Source organism: Ailuropoda melanoleuca, chromosome 3 (genome assembly GCF_002007445.2).
Source record: "Ailuropoda melanoleuca isolate Jingjing chromosome 3, ASM200744v2, whole genome shotgun sequence".
NCBI classification, from domain to species: Eukaryota; Metazoa; Chordata; class Mammalia; order Carnivora; family Ursidae; genus Ailuropoda; species Ailuropoda melanoleuca.
Window position 1 is genome coordinate 107,860,672 of NC_048220.1, and position 16,115 is coordinate 107,876,786.

Here is a 16,115-nt window from a genome sequence, read left to right on the forward strand (position 1 = left end):
CGGGGGGGGGTTAGGTGGGAGGGAGGGCGAAAGTGGGTGGCTTTTGCCAAGCAGCCAAAGTGACCAGAGTATAATTCTTCTTTTGAAGGAGCCATGTCAGGAGGCTTTAATTTTCAGGTTACTGATGGTTTGAACTTTGCACCGCGACAAATTTTTAGCATCACCGCTCAAACCCTGACCCTTCGCTTAGAAGTAAACCGAGGACTGAGCATCTTTCCAGGTAAGATTTTACTTGAGTGCGTTTGGGGTGAAGTGGTTTTCAATTTATTTAGAAAGCTCTACCTGCGTGGTGAAAAGCGTCATTGCTTACCCTAAAGTGATACCAACAGCAGTCACAAAGTCCCAGCAAGAAGCCTCTGTTTGCAGGATTTAGCAAAAGTAAGGCTGTCTCTGTCCACCTCCTCTCTCTTTCCCCTCCCTTGTTTGGCAGAGAGGGTGTGCTGGTGAAGAGCCATGGGAGAGGAGGCCCGTGATCCACGTGCACTCTTCCCAGGCTCTCTGCATTCGGTCCAGGCTCTGCAGTGACCATCGAGATCTTGCATATTCTTTTTCTAAATATAGAAACCCTGTGCATCCGGGGGCCTTGAGGGATTTCACTGAGCATTGGCTTCAGGGCCCTGAAGCCTCTGGACTGTTGTTTGCCCAGAACTTCAGCTTAGTGAGATGGAAAAATCAAAGTGAACGTCTCTGACTCAGTACCGTCATGGCAGGGATAGGGAAAGATTTACCCCATGGCAGGGGTAATAAAAAAGAAGAACAAATATTTAAACTTGTTATTTTTTTAAAAAATGCACTGAGGTAGACCTACCAGAAAACAATAAAATATATATTACAGTTAAAAAAAAAAAAAGCCCTACACAGTGACTCGTTTACTTGATACGTGTTACCAGTCAAACAGAGATGAAGAAAGATAGTAATCACTTTATAGTTATGGTTATAATATGGTCACTCTAAGCCAGTTGTTCTCAACCAGGAAGCTTCTAAAAATAGCTGCGTCTGGGCCTCACCTTACCCCACCTGAACAGGGAGTCTCTGCCGTAGGGCTTGGCCATCATTATATTTTTTTAAGTTCTAGGTGGTTCTGAAGGACAGCCAGGATTGAGATTCATGGGGCTGGCACGGTACTAGTCTTTTACTCTTTACACGCATGTGAGGTAGGTGATATATTTACAGGAAGGTGGCGGGATTTGTGGTTTAGAGAGATGGTGTAATTTAGCTGTGTGACCCGTAAATGGTGAATAAAGCTCGCATCCTTCTAAGGTAGACCGAGAGAAAAATCACTGTAACTTTAACAGACACACAATTTTTGAGGAGAAATGTTGCGATTTTTAGTTGCCTTAAGCTCTTGAGCGCATGAAATGAAATCTTATTAAAATCTAATTAAGGATACATTAACCCAGATTCTTCTATTCCAAAGCCTTTTTATATTCCATAATTTTTCTCTGGGAATAACCGTGATGTGTCTATCAATTTTTTTCAAGGCGATGAGGGTGCCATTTAGCGTTTAAAAATAAGCGGACTACTACAGTGCCCTAGTAATCTGAAAAATGTAGCAATCTACCGGGAAAAAGTGTTCTCAAATCAGAGTAAATCTGGCTGCTGCAAAAGATGAGACACTTGTCATCTCTTCCGGCTCAACTCTGGTTTAGTAATTGATGACAGTTGTGTCAGATTAAAGGGGACTTAGAGCACTACAGCTTAGAAAGCCTTGTGTTTCTGGCGCCTGTTTTACTGAATATTAGTTTAGCGAGAAAAATATATGAAAGTGGACCAAATTCCCTTGTCACCTTTGTGGAACTATGCAAAACATAGAGTTCTCATAGCCCTCCATCTACTATTTGGACCCAGCCCCAAGTGAGCATCTCCTTTCTCCAAGCTTCCCCCTAGCTAGCCCCTGAGGTCTATAGTTCTTGGTTTCCACATTGCCCTCCATTTCCAGCTCCAGCTCCTGGCCGGAGGAAGGAGGATGGATTTTCGTGTCCATTTCCAGTAGGTGGCTGTTACATTTGATAAAATCTCCATTCGAGCGGGTGTGGGAATGACTACTGCCGAGTCACAGATTTTTAGAGTTGGGATGGACCCTATGGGTCACTCGGTCCAGTTGTCCTTGCTGTTTCTCCTATCCTCATGTCCCAGGTGGTGGGGGTCCACTCCGTTCTGCATTGGAAGTCCCTGCCGTGGGTATGGTTCCCATGACCGCATCCCCTCCTCTCTCCAGGGACGCATGTGAGCCTTGCTCAGCGGCATCTACAGTGGCCACCCGAGGATGTCGGTCCCTGCTTCTGTGTGAAGTTGTTGGGGGGTGATGACAGATGCCCCACTCTCCCTCTTCCCTCAGGACTTCCCCCCCCGCAGCATGACAGGTCCTGCAGGGAGCAGGCTCTGAGTGACCTCTGCCTCCCTCATCTGTTAGGCGGTACTTTGGCTGAGAGGGAAGGGGGTCATTGTACCCCTCCTCCCTGTGTGACTCCAGGTGTCAGCTGTGAGCAACTGCTCTTGTCAGACTCCAGTTGACCTATATGTTCTGAAATATCAGGGAAATCGTATTCCTTTTTATAGAACAATAGATTTTATAGAACCATAATAGCAGGCAATCTATTCATGTTCTAGAATGGGCAACCAGATGCTATTAATACCTGTGCTTTTGTTGTGCTTTACATTTGCGTCTACTGCACTGGATTGTTTGAAGGAGTTCAGTGAAAGAACATACAGAAAAGTAAGTGGCATCATCCCTGTTGGAGCATGGTGCAATGTTGATAGAAAACACGGGGGCTCAGGCACTTTCAAGGTCATAGAACTAACAGGCATCATAAGCCTCAAGAGCCAGTGCCAACTCCAACCCCAAATCTTGTGCTGGAATCATGGCAGCTTCTCTCCTTTCTGGGCATGCCTGTGTTCCAGGCCCATCTCAGTTTTTAGAATAGCAGTTCTCTGAGAATGCAGTCATCATGGAGGCTCCTTATTTTGTCTCCTTGATATTATTGATGGATTGACATACACCATCAGGAAAATATGCATAGCAATTTCATAAACAGCAAAGATGTAGACATTTTGTGTATTTCACTCTCTTGGAGTAGGAAAATCTTGCAACCCAGCATCAGTCAACATTTGTTTTCACTCGCACTGATCCCATACCGTTTGGACTCTCCCCAGCAGCCTGGCAGACTTTGGCCGGGCTGTTTTGCCTTCCTTGTGGACTTAGTCTTAAAAAGTGGCCCTGACTTGAGACCTGTAAGAATTTGTAGGGTGAGCCAAAATACTTGTAAGAATACTTAACGGGTGAATATTTTAAGGTTAACCATAGCTTCTGTGCCCTGCCAAATTTGAAAGTCCTTTTTTAACTCAGTATGAAAGGATGAAGTGTGAAGGACTGCAGTTCTAAATGAACTCTTTTCGTGTATGAACGAAGGAAAAAATGTCTACTCAATGTATATTTTCATTTTGTTATTTTGTGTATGTATACATAAATACACACACACACATTATGTGCGCGCACACACACACACACGCACCTTCTACTTGTTCCTGCAAAATTTATTCCTCAGAAAATTTTATAACCAATTTTACACCTTGAATGCTACCATGAAATGCATTTGTTTATCTTCAGTTGTGACATGTTAGAACATGTTGTGGCCTTAGGACCTAGTTTTTCTGCATATCCAAATGGTACTTGGCTCTTTCACAAAGAGTGTTGAGGAGGGGTTGACCTTGAGAGTTTTGTCAAACTGGTCTAGAATATAAGCTTACACAGTAGCTGATGAGTGAAGGGTATTCATAGCAGACTGTGTCACTTCAATACCCTGGGGGTTTGGTCATACTATAGAGGGAATCACATCTCACTGATGGGCCATCTGTCCCTTGTGGTGGGAATGGAGGGAGAGAAGAAAGCAGGAGGAAATCACAGTGTGTTGCTAGAGTTTAAAGCAGAGATCTGTCGGCTAGTCTTGTAACACTGATTTGAATATTGCAAGACGTAGTGGGAGATAATCAAGGACTATAAGAAAAGATTGTCAGTCCTTAAGGAAAAAAAATTAAAGGCTTACTAATTGGGGAAATAGGAGACTTACCCTCACGAGTACACAAACCATGCAAAACCTATGCTAAGGGTCCGGTGAGTGGTATAGATTAGGAGAGTGACACGAGTTCAGGGGAGGGAAATTTCCCATAGACTGGAATAGTCAGGGAGAGCTTGTTGGCAAGGCAGGTCCTTATCTACCTGTGCAGAGCGAGTGGCATTTCGATGAATGGCAACAAAGAGGGGTGAGCATACCAGAGAGCACAGTATGGCTGCAGAGGTGAGGACCAGGCAAGAAGTCTGGCAGCGTGTTCAGAAGGTGGAGAGGAGAATCTGTTGGATTTGTTGAATGATTCATCACATTTCCTAACTCAGTAATCATTCCAGCGCTGAGCTTAAAGTAGTACGGTGTAGACAATATAGTGTCAGCTTGAAAAATACTCATTTTGGAGTCCGTAAGACCTACATTTGACCATTAGTTAAATAGCTTATCCTCTCTGACATTTGTTATCCTTTCTTAGTGAGGGTACAGATCTGTCTTCCTTAGGGTGGTCATGGTGTCCAAAAGGAATGGCAGGACCATGTCTGTGCTGTTTCCTAGCATACCACTACTCCTTATTAGGGCTTGTCACGTGCGAGGCCCTTGATAATGTCTGTTGAAGAAATGAGCAAGGCCGCCTAGCCTGGTGGCCATGAAACTCTCGCTGGTGTGAAGGTGGTTGTTTGTCATGAAACAAACACAACAGGAGAGAAGTATGTTAGAGAAATGCTGTATTTAAAAGAAAAATAAAGTAGATTTCTGTACTCCAAGACTTAGAGTCTTTAACATGCTGATTTGCTTTCAGATCTCTAAGAGGTGGATGTGGAGTGAGGGCTTGCCAAACAGATACAGTTATGAGCCCTTTTATTATCACCCTTCTTATAGGACAGTTACTGTTTGCAATCTACAGTTAGGGGACACCTTAGAGAAATCCTTCCCATATTAAGTGCCTGGAGCTTAACCGATGAAACTATCAATGCTTGGATGAAATGAGGTGCATGGGGGGTGGGAAACAATGTTTGGCTTTCTGTGAATTGGGCTGAATGAGAAAAGATGCTCATCAGGCTGTGACAACATGTTGCTGTCTAGTCTTGCTGACTGAACATGCCCAGATGACTGCGGACTAGGAATTAAACCCTAGACACCCTCCTGGGTTAGACAGCTAGACAAGGGAATGAGGGATTGATGTACTCTGGCTGAGAAAAAAAGCACTCTTGGCCTGGAACACCTCTGGTGGGTCCTCTCCCCCAAACAGCTAAGACAAATTAAATGATGTTGTCTTAAAGAAAGAGTCCCTCCCATCCCCCACCTGCCAAAGGTAGCCCTGGACAGGGAGGAATAAGTGAAAAGTTAGAGCCCTTTATAAGAAGGAGATTATGAAGAAGGCACAGTGGAGGAAAGGTCTAAAAAAAGCTAAAGGTAGAGAAGTTTGGGTGTCTAAAGACCGCACACATAAAAACACGGTCCACCTGACAGTTGAGGGAAGCCTACGGTGGCAGGTAACAAAGAATGGGCCTTAGTTTTGACTTCATATTAACACTGACTGCAGGTACAGAATAATTCCTCTCAGCCTCCCCGGGTGGCCTGAGACCCCGGGCCCCCAGCACTGGAAGCTAGAAGAGGGCAGTGTCTGCAAAAATGTCAACAGCAAAGGAGTAAGAGAAATGTGGGAGGCACTTCCAAGCATCACATGAGGACTTATGTGTAACAGCCAAAACGGTGCCAAGACAGCCCTGAACCTGGGGCCCAACTGTGTTCCTGAGGCTGACATCACCAGGCACTCCTGCCTCACCCCCAGAGCCCCAGGATGCAGTGCCCATCCCAGGGGCGCAGACATTTTGTTTTGTTTTGTTCTTCCGATTTACAGAGGTATACACTTAACAAAATGTGAAGCTATTCACAGTATACAAAATGATGATTTGATATACCTATCCATTATGAAAGGATTATTCCCCCATCAAGTTAATTAACACATCCATCACCTCATATTCTTACCTTGTGTGTGTGTGAGAGAGAACATTTAAGTTCTACTGTCTTAGCAAATTTCGATTATACAGTATAGTGCTATCAACTATAGTTACCATGTCAGACCTTAGATCCTCAGACAGTACTCATTTCATAACTGAAAATTTGTACCTGTTACCAACCTCCTCTTATTCCCCCCATCCCCTGGCAAACACTTCTCCACACTCCATTTCTATGAGTTCAACTGGTTTTTTTTTTTTTTAGATTTTCTTTTTTTTTTTTTTTTTAAAGTAAGTGATCCCATGCAGTTATTTGTCTTTCTCTGTCTGGCTTGTTTCACTTAGCATAATGCCCTCCAGTGACACCCATGTTGTTGCAAATGACAGAATTTCATTCTTTTTTAAAGCCTGAATAATATATTACATATGTATTTACACATATAATTATTTTCTTCAAGAAAATGGTTTTGTTTCCTTTGGATACATACCCAGACATGGGATTGCTGGATCGTGCGGTAGTTCTGTTTTAATATTTTGAGGAACCTCCATGCTGTTTTCCAGAGTAGCTGCACCAATTTGCATTCCCACCACCGGGGCACAAGGGTTTTTGCTTCTCCACATCCCTCGTCAGCATCTGTTCTCTCTTGTCTTTTTTGATAATGGCCATCCTAACAGGTGTGAGTGGTCGCCCATGGAGGTTTTGATTCGCATTTCCCTGGCGATGAGCCCTTTTTCATGTGTCTGTTTGCCATTTCTCTGTCTTCTTTGGGAAATAGTTATTCGGGCCCTTGGCTTATTTTTAAATTGGGCTATTTGGCTTTTTTGCTATTGAGTTGTGTGAGAACTTGTATATTTTGAGTGTTAAGCCCTTACCAGCCTCGTGGCTTGCACATGTTTTCTCCCATTCCATGCGTTCCTTTTTCATTTGGGGGATGGCTTCCTTTGCTGAGCAGACCCTTTTCAGTTTAATGTAGTTCCACCTCTCATTTTTGGGTTTGTTGCTCGGCATCTTAGATGCAGCCTCCATACCGAAGGCTCAGAACAATCCTTGCACATCTGAAACTCTTACCCAAAGCTGGCTTCTCCTTGTGTTAGCTGTAGTCAGGTCCCACTTCTAAGAGCCTGATACGGTTAAACACTGTAATTGGTGGCCCTCACTTTCTGAGGCTACAGTGCTCAGCAAGTAAACCGAAACAAATGTCGTTCACGAGGCTTCGTTACGATTGGGTGGTTGACTCAGCTTCCTAAACAATTTATCGGGTCCTACTCCAAGGGCTACCCTGTGCGAGGCACAAGGCTAGAGCCCTTCCTTAGCCAGGGCTAAAAAGGAAGAGATGCGGTGAGATTCTGGGCCAGGAGGACGTTGAGAATCTCTTCCAGACCTGCCACCCTGTATGGCTGGGGACGTTCCCCAAATCCTTGTGAACGAAAGGGATACGTGCTCCAACTCTGTGCCCCCGAACTGTGGTCTGCGGATCTTCTGGTCTGTGAACTGGTAAGAATAGAAAGCATTTAGAATTGCTTATACCAATCTGACATTGCTGCAGCGTTTTATTGTATTTTATAAAATTAGCAGTCCACAGAGGCTTGGGGGAGGGGAAAACACCGACCCTTCACCACAGACCTTCGGAAAAGCACTGCTCTCACCCACATGGCCCTGAGCCTCTCTAGCTTAGAGTTGCCGCATTTGGTCTCACAAGCACACAAACTCGCCTGTGCCTGGTTCTTCTTCCCTTGGCATTTGCACAGCCCCTTCCCTCCCCACAGTGTCCTTGCAACCTGCCTGTCTGGGGACCTCTGGAGATGTCTCACGTTTGTTCAAGAGCCAGCTTCTCCCCAAGATGTGCACAAATGAACGCTCCATTAAGCACCTGCAGCCACCATCGGGCCAGGGCACGTCTGTCCTCCCAGGGGAGGGACTGTGTCCCGTTCTCTCAGGGTGCCCAGCTGACTTCCCTTTCTGCACCTGGAGCCAGCCTCCACACACTGGCATTGCCTCTTTTCTCTGGGGATCAGTAAGCCATGCAGGACTGGTGGGGACTGAGGAACACATCTCATCTGATTTTCCTCCTTCATCTCCAGCCCCAGGAGCAAATCACATCCTTAAAATAGATGCCTTGAGGATTACTAGTCCCTCACGTCACAATTTCGTGCTAGCCAGTCCCCGCGTGTAACCATGTGTTTTCCAGAATTTTCAGGGATCTATAAAGATCATTTTGTTAACTGGCAGCCTTCATATGCTTCATACGTAAGTGCATGTTTTCATCTTTGCTTAGGTTCCGTGAAGCCCCTTTCATCCTGTGACCTGAGAGCTGTGACCAATGACGCGGACAGCACAGGAAACAGAACTGTAACATTTACAGTTGTAAGTTCCCCTAGACTCGGGAGGCTGGTGCGAGTCAGTTCTGACAACAGCACAGAGGATGTTTCCGTGTTTACACAGAATCTGGTGAGTCCTGGCGTCCGTGCGTGCTGCTGAGCAGGGCTGGCTGGCTGTGCAGGGTGGCCCCTTGCTTGTCTTCACCCTGTCAAGCCCATCCGACGCACCCCTTTGCCCAGGCAGTGACCACTTCAGCTGCGCTGGTTTTCAAACCAAACACTGTAGCGAGCACAGCGTGACGCAGTTGTCAGAAAACTCTAAGCAACCTCAAACTCTGTGTCTAAGGAATGAAAAGGAATCCTTTTATTATGAAGACAGGTTTAAAGGAAACCCAAAGCAGAGGGGCAGGTGTAAACCCTGCAGGGTATGTCTGGGTACATCTAGATTTAATACGTAATATCGTATACATTATTTAGCATAGTAAAGTTATACGTATGTACATAAATCTGTATGTGTGTGCATTTAACCTGTATCCAGAACCACCTGTTTTACATTTCACTAGTGTTTTACCACCACCACCATCCACTTACCTTTTTATTTAAATGGATAAGGCTTCAAGCCTTTTGATATAGTTTTTTTTCTTTTGCATCCTAGGAATGTGACTGGCTATGTTTGCTAATATATGACTTCATTTTCTAAAAGTCTATGTTCCCAAATGATCTTCTTGAATATAACTAATGCTTGCTTGCCTTTCAGTCTTCTTTTTTCATTCTTAAGCAGTGTGTACATGGATTCGATTGATGATTTGGCTGTGGCTTTACATTCTAAGGAATAAAAACACTCCAAAGTCAAGTTTAGAAGAAATAGCAAGAGTGAACTGCCTGTCTGCCTTTAACCTCCGAGCCATTTCTCTCCTGTGTGACGTAGTAAAGTTGAATCTGGCTTTTGCCTTGCAGTTGCCTTTGTCTGGGATGCATTTGAGGAGCAGATCATGAGGCAGCAAAAGCTCTGAGTGCAACACTGAAAGGAGGAAGTATGATTTCTCTAGTTTATAGATGCACTCTGGAGGACGCAATAATAAATTAGGTCGAAAACTAAATTCTGTGAGGAGCTTAATGTGCCCAAAGGCATCAAAACCTGCCCAGGGTCACTTTGCCTTTTGAATAATGACAAGAATGATATCGGCCCTATAAAGACGCCTTGGCTCTAACCCTCGTTCTTTAAAAACAAAACAAAACGAAACCCACTTTTTAGATGGTGATCATTTCAAGCATTAGTTTCCACTAGTTTTCATGGCAAATATATACTATTTTAGATGAATATGGTCTAACTAACCGTAGTGAATATGGCAGCCAGGCCCCACTAGTTACTTCGCAGTTACAAACAACTCCCAAATCTCAATGACTTACAATAACAAAGTCGATTTCTCACTTATACTGTATATGGGCTGAGGGCTGGCTGTGGGTCTGCTCTCCATCTCTCCTTCATTCTAGGACCCAAGGTCAAAGGGCAGCCCCTCTTTTGGGCACTGGGCTGTATTTGCAGCAGAAAAAGAAGTGAGGGTAGAACCACACAATGACTCTTTAAATTGTGCTCAGATGTGCCATGTGTCACTTACTCTCACATCTCATTGACTAAAGAAAGTTACATGAGCAAGCCTGATGTCAGGGGGTGGGGAAGGGCAGTCAGTCATCTCACAGAAAGGAGGCCCTGACTAATTGGGACAACAGAACAATCTACCACAGCAGGCTAGCCTGGTAATCTGAACACTGTTTGTAATACATTTTCCTATGAAAACAAACCGCTTTTATAATACGACACAATTATAAACAGGAATTAAAACCCCAAACTAGTTATAAGGCTCTGGGGCAGGCAATAAAAGTCTTGATTGATTAAAATCCAATTATTTTAGGGTTTCATTTTTCCTCTCATTGTTCCTTCCACTTTAAGAACCAAGAGGCAGTGGCAGCTGTTGGCCGGGGCAAGTGAGGTGTTAGGTTGGGGATCAGGGCTGGAAGGAACCTGCAAAGGGGTGTCTGGGACCAGGAGCCTTGGGCCCAACTGTTGGTCTTTCCTGTGGAGACAGGAGCAGGCTGGTCTGGAAGCACAGCCTGGGCAGTGCCACAAGTCAGGTGTGGTGAGAGAGGAGTTTCTTTCTTCTCGAATGGACCAGGTGTGTGGCTTTTCTCAACACACAAGGCTTTTCCTCTCCAGGGCAAACATCCACCATGCCAAGAGCCCAGCCTATGCTTTTGTCTTGGGGGACAAAGGCAAGCTCCTTTTATTGTACACAAGGCACCAGACTGTGTATCAGGCCTTTTACGCAAGTATACTCCTGGGCGTGACAATTCCTGTGTCATAAAACAGCATCTAAGATATGTTTAGAGGCTGTAGAAATCCAGCTCAGCAGCCCTCACTCTCTGGGCCTGTGGTGTGTGAGTGTGGAGCAAATACCTCACTGAGGAATCGGGCGCCCTGCTGTTGCCCCCTGATCTCCTGCTGTCTGCTCCTGGCTGAGGACAAGTCCCTTGACCTTTAAAATCAGACCTGGATTAGCTCTGCGAGTTCAAGCAAGTTACATATCTTTCCAGCCCCAGTTTCCTCATCTGGAAAATGAGGAAAACAGTAGTAATGGTAATTGAAGCCATTTTGAACATTCATCGTGTCCCAGGTGCAGTCCTAAACTTTCTTCCTTACTACTCATCATCTCAACTTGAAGGCTGGGAGCCTCAAGCACAGGGAGGTTCTGCAGCCTGCCCACAGTTACACAGCTCAGGGGCAGCAGAACTTGGATTTGAACCCAGGGCCTCTGACGCTGGGTCATGCCCCCACCTACCAGACTGCCCTTTCTTCTAGAAGCTTGTGTGTGGATTAGCGTGGATCATGGGTACGAAATCCCCAGAACACTGCCCCTCACGCAGCAGACGTGAGCTAACCGCTAGCTAAGGCTGCGGGTACTACCTTTTTGTTCTTGGAAATGTGAGAGGTTCCCTGCCTCTCCAGTAGCCGGAAGACTGGTTTCACAGGAGAAGGCCATTTTTCTGGGACACCAGAATTGCCTGCCGTGTTTATCCTAATGTGCTACAGTGATTTAATGAATGGAAATGAGGTCATTAGAAGAGGATGACATTTGCCTGTCACCCCATAACCCAATTACTGTTTCCCTTTGGGGAGGAGCCCCTGGTGTTCTGGAACACACTTCCCTGAGTGATGATGAGAGCGGGGGACTGAGGAGATCTCAGGTCCTCATGCCTGGATGGAACGCTTCGACCGTGGGCCCAGCATAGGCTGGAAGGCAGAATGAGGCCCCCAGGGCGGGGGGAAAAGGTCCAAGGATTGCACCCCAGTGGCCAGAGCAAGCAGGACCCAGTGGAAGGACTCCTCCCCGGAGCAGCTGCTGTGGCAAAGTTGAGGTGGGTTAGGCAGGATATGTTTGACTAAGTGTCTATGAATAAATGTCATTGAAACACCCTAACTACTCTTCGCTTCAGTAGTCACAAAACACATCAATAATGTGGGGAGAGGAGGGCGTATGCTGAGGAAACTCTGTAAAGCTAGAAACCCAAGTGCTAACTCTGACTCCTTCCATGTGTGTGTATGTTTCTGAGTATGAAAATAACACGTGCTTATTGTCAAAATAAAATTAGAACACATTAAAGCAGTGCATTAATATTGGGGGGAAAAAGCAGGGCATCGTCAATAAATTCAATACAACTGACATTAATCTGAAGGCATTCTGATCGCTTTTAGTTTGTGTGTTCAAAAATGCACAGTTTTATTTTGACTTGGGAAGAGCAAGTAACTCACTATTAATCTTCCTGGCTTCCCCATTTCCAGATCTTCTCTCTTTTTTCATGTGCAAATGGAATGGAAATCTTTTTCTAAAATCTGCAATTTTGTGGCTCTGTCGAATAGGACCCTGGTTGACTCTCAGCCATTCATCGCGGCTCAGATTTACTCGGCAGTTCCAGAACAATTTGGGACATAAGAAAAGTGGTAGAGGCAGACTTCGGAGGTGATGAAGATAATCACAGCCTTTTCTTTGAAATTACTTAACGGAGATGTTTATTGAGCATGTATTTCGTGCTTTGATCAGCCCTCTTCACTCTGGTTGGTTAAAAGAGATATGACTCAGGCAGGCATCAAGTTCAAGTGTAGAAAGAGTTTAGAACTATTCAGCCATGTTCATGTAATCAAACGGCTTTGATTGCTTTTTGGCATTCTTTACCAGTTTTTCTAATTTCAAATTTTCTCATTTCAGTTGGCCAATGACCTAAGTGTCCAATTGGGAGAATGCTGTAGGCAGTTGATGGTTGAGTTTCTTTCACACCTTTACCTTAAAGGACGAAAGTGTTTCCAGCCCTCTGTCACCCTCAGCTGGGGAGGCAAAGCCATTGTATCATTTTGCACACAAAACCCACACCCTTTCTTGCTTTTTTGATGGACAAACAAAAATGACCATTTTAATCAGTGACTCTGGACGGTTACAGATTGTGAAAGATATCTAGACACTCCATCGTGCTTAATACCATACGCTGGATGTAGGAATAATTGTACGAATACATTTGTTATGTTATAGCTCAAAATATTTTCTTATCCCAGAATAAATTCACTATTTTTTAAGCCATACCATGTCAACCTACCAAGATAATCAAGTAACAGGCTTGTTTTTCACCATCATATCCCATCTGCCTAAATGGGAAAAGCTAAATCACGAAACTTGGGCTGAAAACCTTATACCCTGAAAAAATAAACACACAGACACAGAGAAGGTGAATCATCAAATTTTATGAAATGAAAACTTTTTATAATTTTAGAGATTTAGCGTTCATGTCAAAGAATGTGTGAACAAAGTACGAATTGAATTCTATAAAGCACTCCTAGTAAAGCAGAGGGCTAATTGAGTGATTTTCATTCCAGTGCCTGTTTAGATCATTTGGAATCATTAAAAAGCAAAGTGTTCTGGTTTTGGGGTTTCTGATGTCTGGCCTTTTTTCTTTTCCGTAAAGCCAGTAATTGCATTGAAGCCACGGTGCCGTTGAGGAGGGAAGGTCATCCATCTTCGTCAACGTTGCTGAAATACAATAATCACAGCCTTCCAGGGCCACACTTTAAAATAATACAATGCATTCTGCGTTGTGAATTCTGTCCAATTACCTCTTCTCCCGGAGTCTGAGTTTGTTGCTCAAGATAACACTGACGTTTTAAGAAATTGCAAGCACATTTTCCATAGGATAGAAATTAATTTATTACCACGTAATGGCGAGCACAATGGGATCATTAAACTTGGGCCCTTTCATTTTCTGAACAGAGAAGGGTCAGTGTCTCTGTGTTAATAATCACTCTTGCCCTCGCCCCCCAGTTTCTTGGGGTCTCATCAGTAGCAAGCTCCAATGCGACTAGGCTCAGTGGTCATGTTGGACATTTCCCACCAGTGTTTCATTTTGGCAATTTTGGTTTTGCCATCACAGTTCACTGAATTATGTGCCAGCATATTTTCCACCTGTAGAAATATTCAGTTGTCACTTGCTCACCTATTCATTGTTCAAACTGGAACTTGGCTCGTGGGTCCTGGCTCAATGGCTTTGAATAACCAGAAATGTTTCTTTTTCTTAGAACTTTTGGCTCTTCAGAACTCATTCCCATTTCAGTGAGAGTGGTTTATCTTTTCTCCTTGTATTAATTTCCTATGGCTGCTCTTATGAATTGCCACAAACTTGGCAGCTTAAAACAGCAGAAGTGTATTACCTCACAATTCTGGTGGCCGGAAGTTGAGACTCCATTTCACTGTGTTGAAATCAACGTGTCAACGGTCATTCTCCCCTGGAGGCTCTAATGGGGAATTCCTTCCTTGCCTTTTGAAGCTTCTGGTAGCTGCCAGCATTTCTTGGTGTGTGGCTTTATCATTCCAATCTCTGCCTCCATTGGTCACTTTCCTCTCTACTCTTTCATCTGAGTCAGATATCTCTCTGCCTCCCTCTGGTACAGATGCATGTGATTGCAGTTAGGGCCCACCTCGATAGTCCAGGGCAATTTCCAATCTCAGGATCCTTGTTCACATCTGCCAAGTCTTTGCTAAAGAAGTTAATATTCAGGGAGCCTGGTCCCTCAGTCAGTTAAGCATCTGCCTTCTGCTCAGGTCCTGATCTCAGGATCCTGGGATCAAGCCTGTGTTGGGCGGGCTCCCTGCTCAGTGAGGAAGGCTGCTTCTCCCTCTCCCTCTTCCGTTACCCTTGCTTGTGCTCTTTCACCCATGCTCTCTCGCCCTCTCTCTCTCAAATAAATAAATAAAATCATTTCTTAAAAAAGGTCATATTCACAGGTTCAAGGGATTTGGATCCGATATTTCCGGGGGGGGGTGCATTTTTAGCCTGTTGCACTCATCTGTAAAAAAGCAAGACGTCCCATACTACCTTCTGCTGTTTCCTAATGAATCACCTCTTCTGTGATCTCGTTTGGTAGTGTTATTAAAGGTTTCCATTGCTTGTAATGGCATAAAGCCCGTGAGAATCAATGTTCACTTCTATATAAATGTGGATTTGGACCTTTCTGCCGAGTAAGGCTATAGATGGCTCTATTGCTAGGCTCTTTGAAAAGCTTTCCGATCTAGCATTTTTTATGTGGAGATTGGCTCTATCATGGAGGGACATGGGTAATTATTTGGACCCGGTTTTCAGTTGCCCATTTCTAGCTGGAGATTTCCAGATAGCACCATTTAGGAACTTAGGTCTTCTATCCATTAAGGAGAATCACTTCTAAGAATTAACCCAGTTACACTTTCTTTAGCATGGTACCTGGGCACCCTCCGAGCTGCCACTCCCTGGGCTGCCCCAGACTTCTGACCTCTTCTGGGAACCTTAAGTCCTCCAGACGCGACTGCTGTCTACACACATGGAAGGCACATGAAGAGGTGTCCTTTGTCTGAGCTCATCCTTCAGGAGCACAGGACTTTGTTGTCTTCCAAATCTTAGCTTATAGGACTTTTTGGTTAACCCTTATGGAACCTTAGAGACCTTACCTTTCTGAAGTGTTTGGCTTTCTGCAGTCTCCCTTCTCCATGAAGATCTGCCCAAGATAGAGACTTTTTGGCCAGTTCTGTTTACCTTTCTTCTTCCGGACAACAATTATCTTGTCTGGAGACTGGGACCTTTAACAAAGCCATTGCGTTGTGGAGAATCAAGGGAAGGGACTGCATGTCTTCCTTTCTTCCTCTCCCTTTTCCCAGCTGACTCCAAGATAATGTGGTTACTCTCTTCTCCATCGGGAATTTCAAAGCTGAGCTTGACTTTTAAGACCCACAATGGGAGAGATAAGTATAAAAAACTAATGCTCTGATGTTCTTATCAGGGCCATAGGGAACTGGATTTATAAAGACCCTCTGAATGAAGAGATGCTACAGAACATTCTAGCCTGTGTTTGGCCCAGTCTGACAGTTTTAGTCTCTAAACACTCTGTCCTGTCCGCATGTACTTTTGTGGATCTACAGAATGTACACACGGTTTTAGGGAAAAAATTGTCAGATTCTGTGTCATGGTTGACTCCACCAAGCATGGTGTATCAAAGCTCCTCTCCAACCCTGGGTTCATCCAAGGCACTCATGACCCTTTGTAATATTTGAATGTTTAAGAATTATATCTTGCCCCAAAAAACAAAAACAGACAGACAAACAAACAAAACAACTCTGTCCTGCCCACCCACACAAAAAAATCTGAAGAACGCTGAGGTTTGTGTAAAATCATGTGGTCAAACAATGAGGAACTATACAAAATGCCTTTG

General features: G+C 44.5%; 1 protein-coding gene across 2 annotated transcripts in view; it reads left to right on the top strand.

Annotated features, from left to right (window-relative positions):
• Positions 1-16,115, top strand: part of LOC100470802 (chondroitin sulfate proteoglycan 4) — a 62,333-nt gene that overhangs the window by 32,416 nt on the left and 13,802 nt on the right. For both annotated transcript variants that reach the window (XM_034656928.1, XM_034656929.1), the window contains 2 exons: positions 89-220; positions 8,296-8,468. In XM_034656928.1, the coding sequence (XP_034512819.1) occupies positions 89-220; positions 8,296-8,468 (305 nt within the window). The remainder of the gene's footprint in view (positions 1-88; positions 221-8,295; positions 8,469-16,115) is intronic.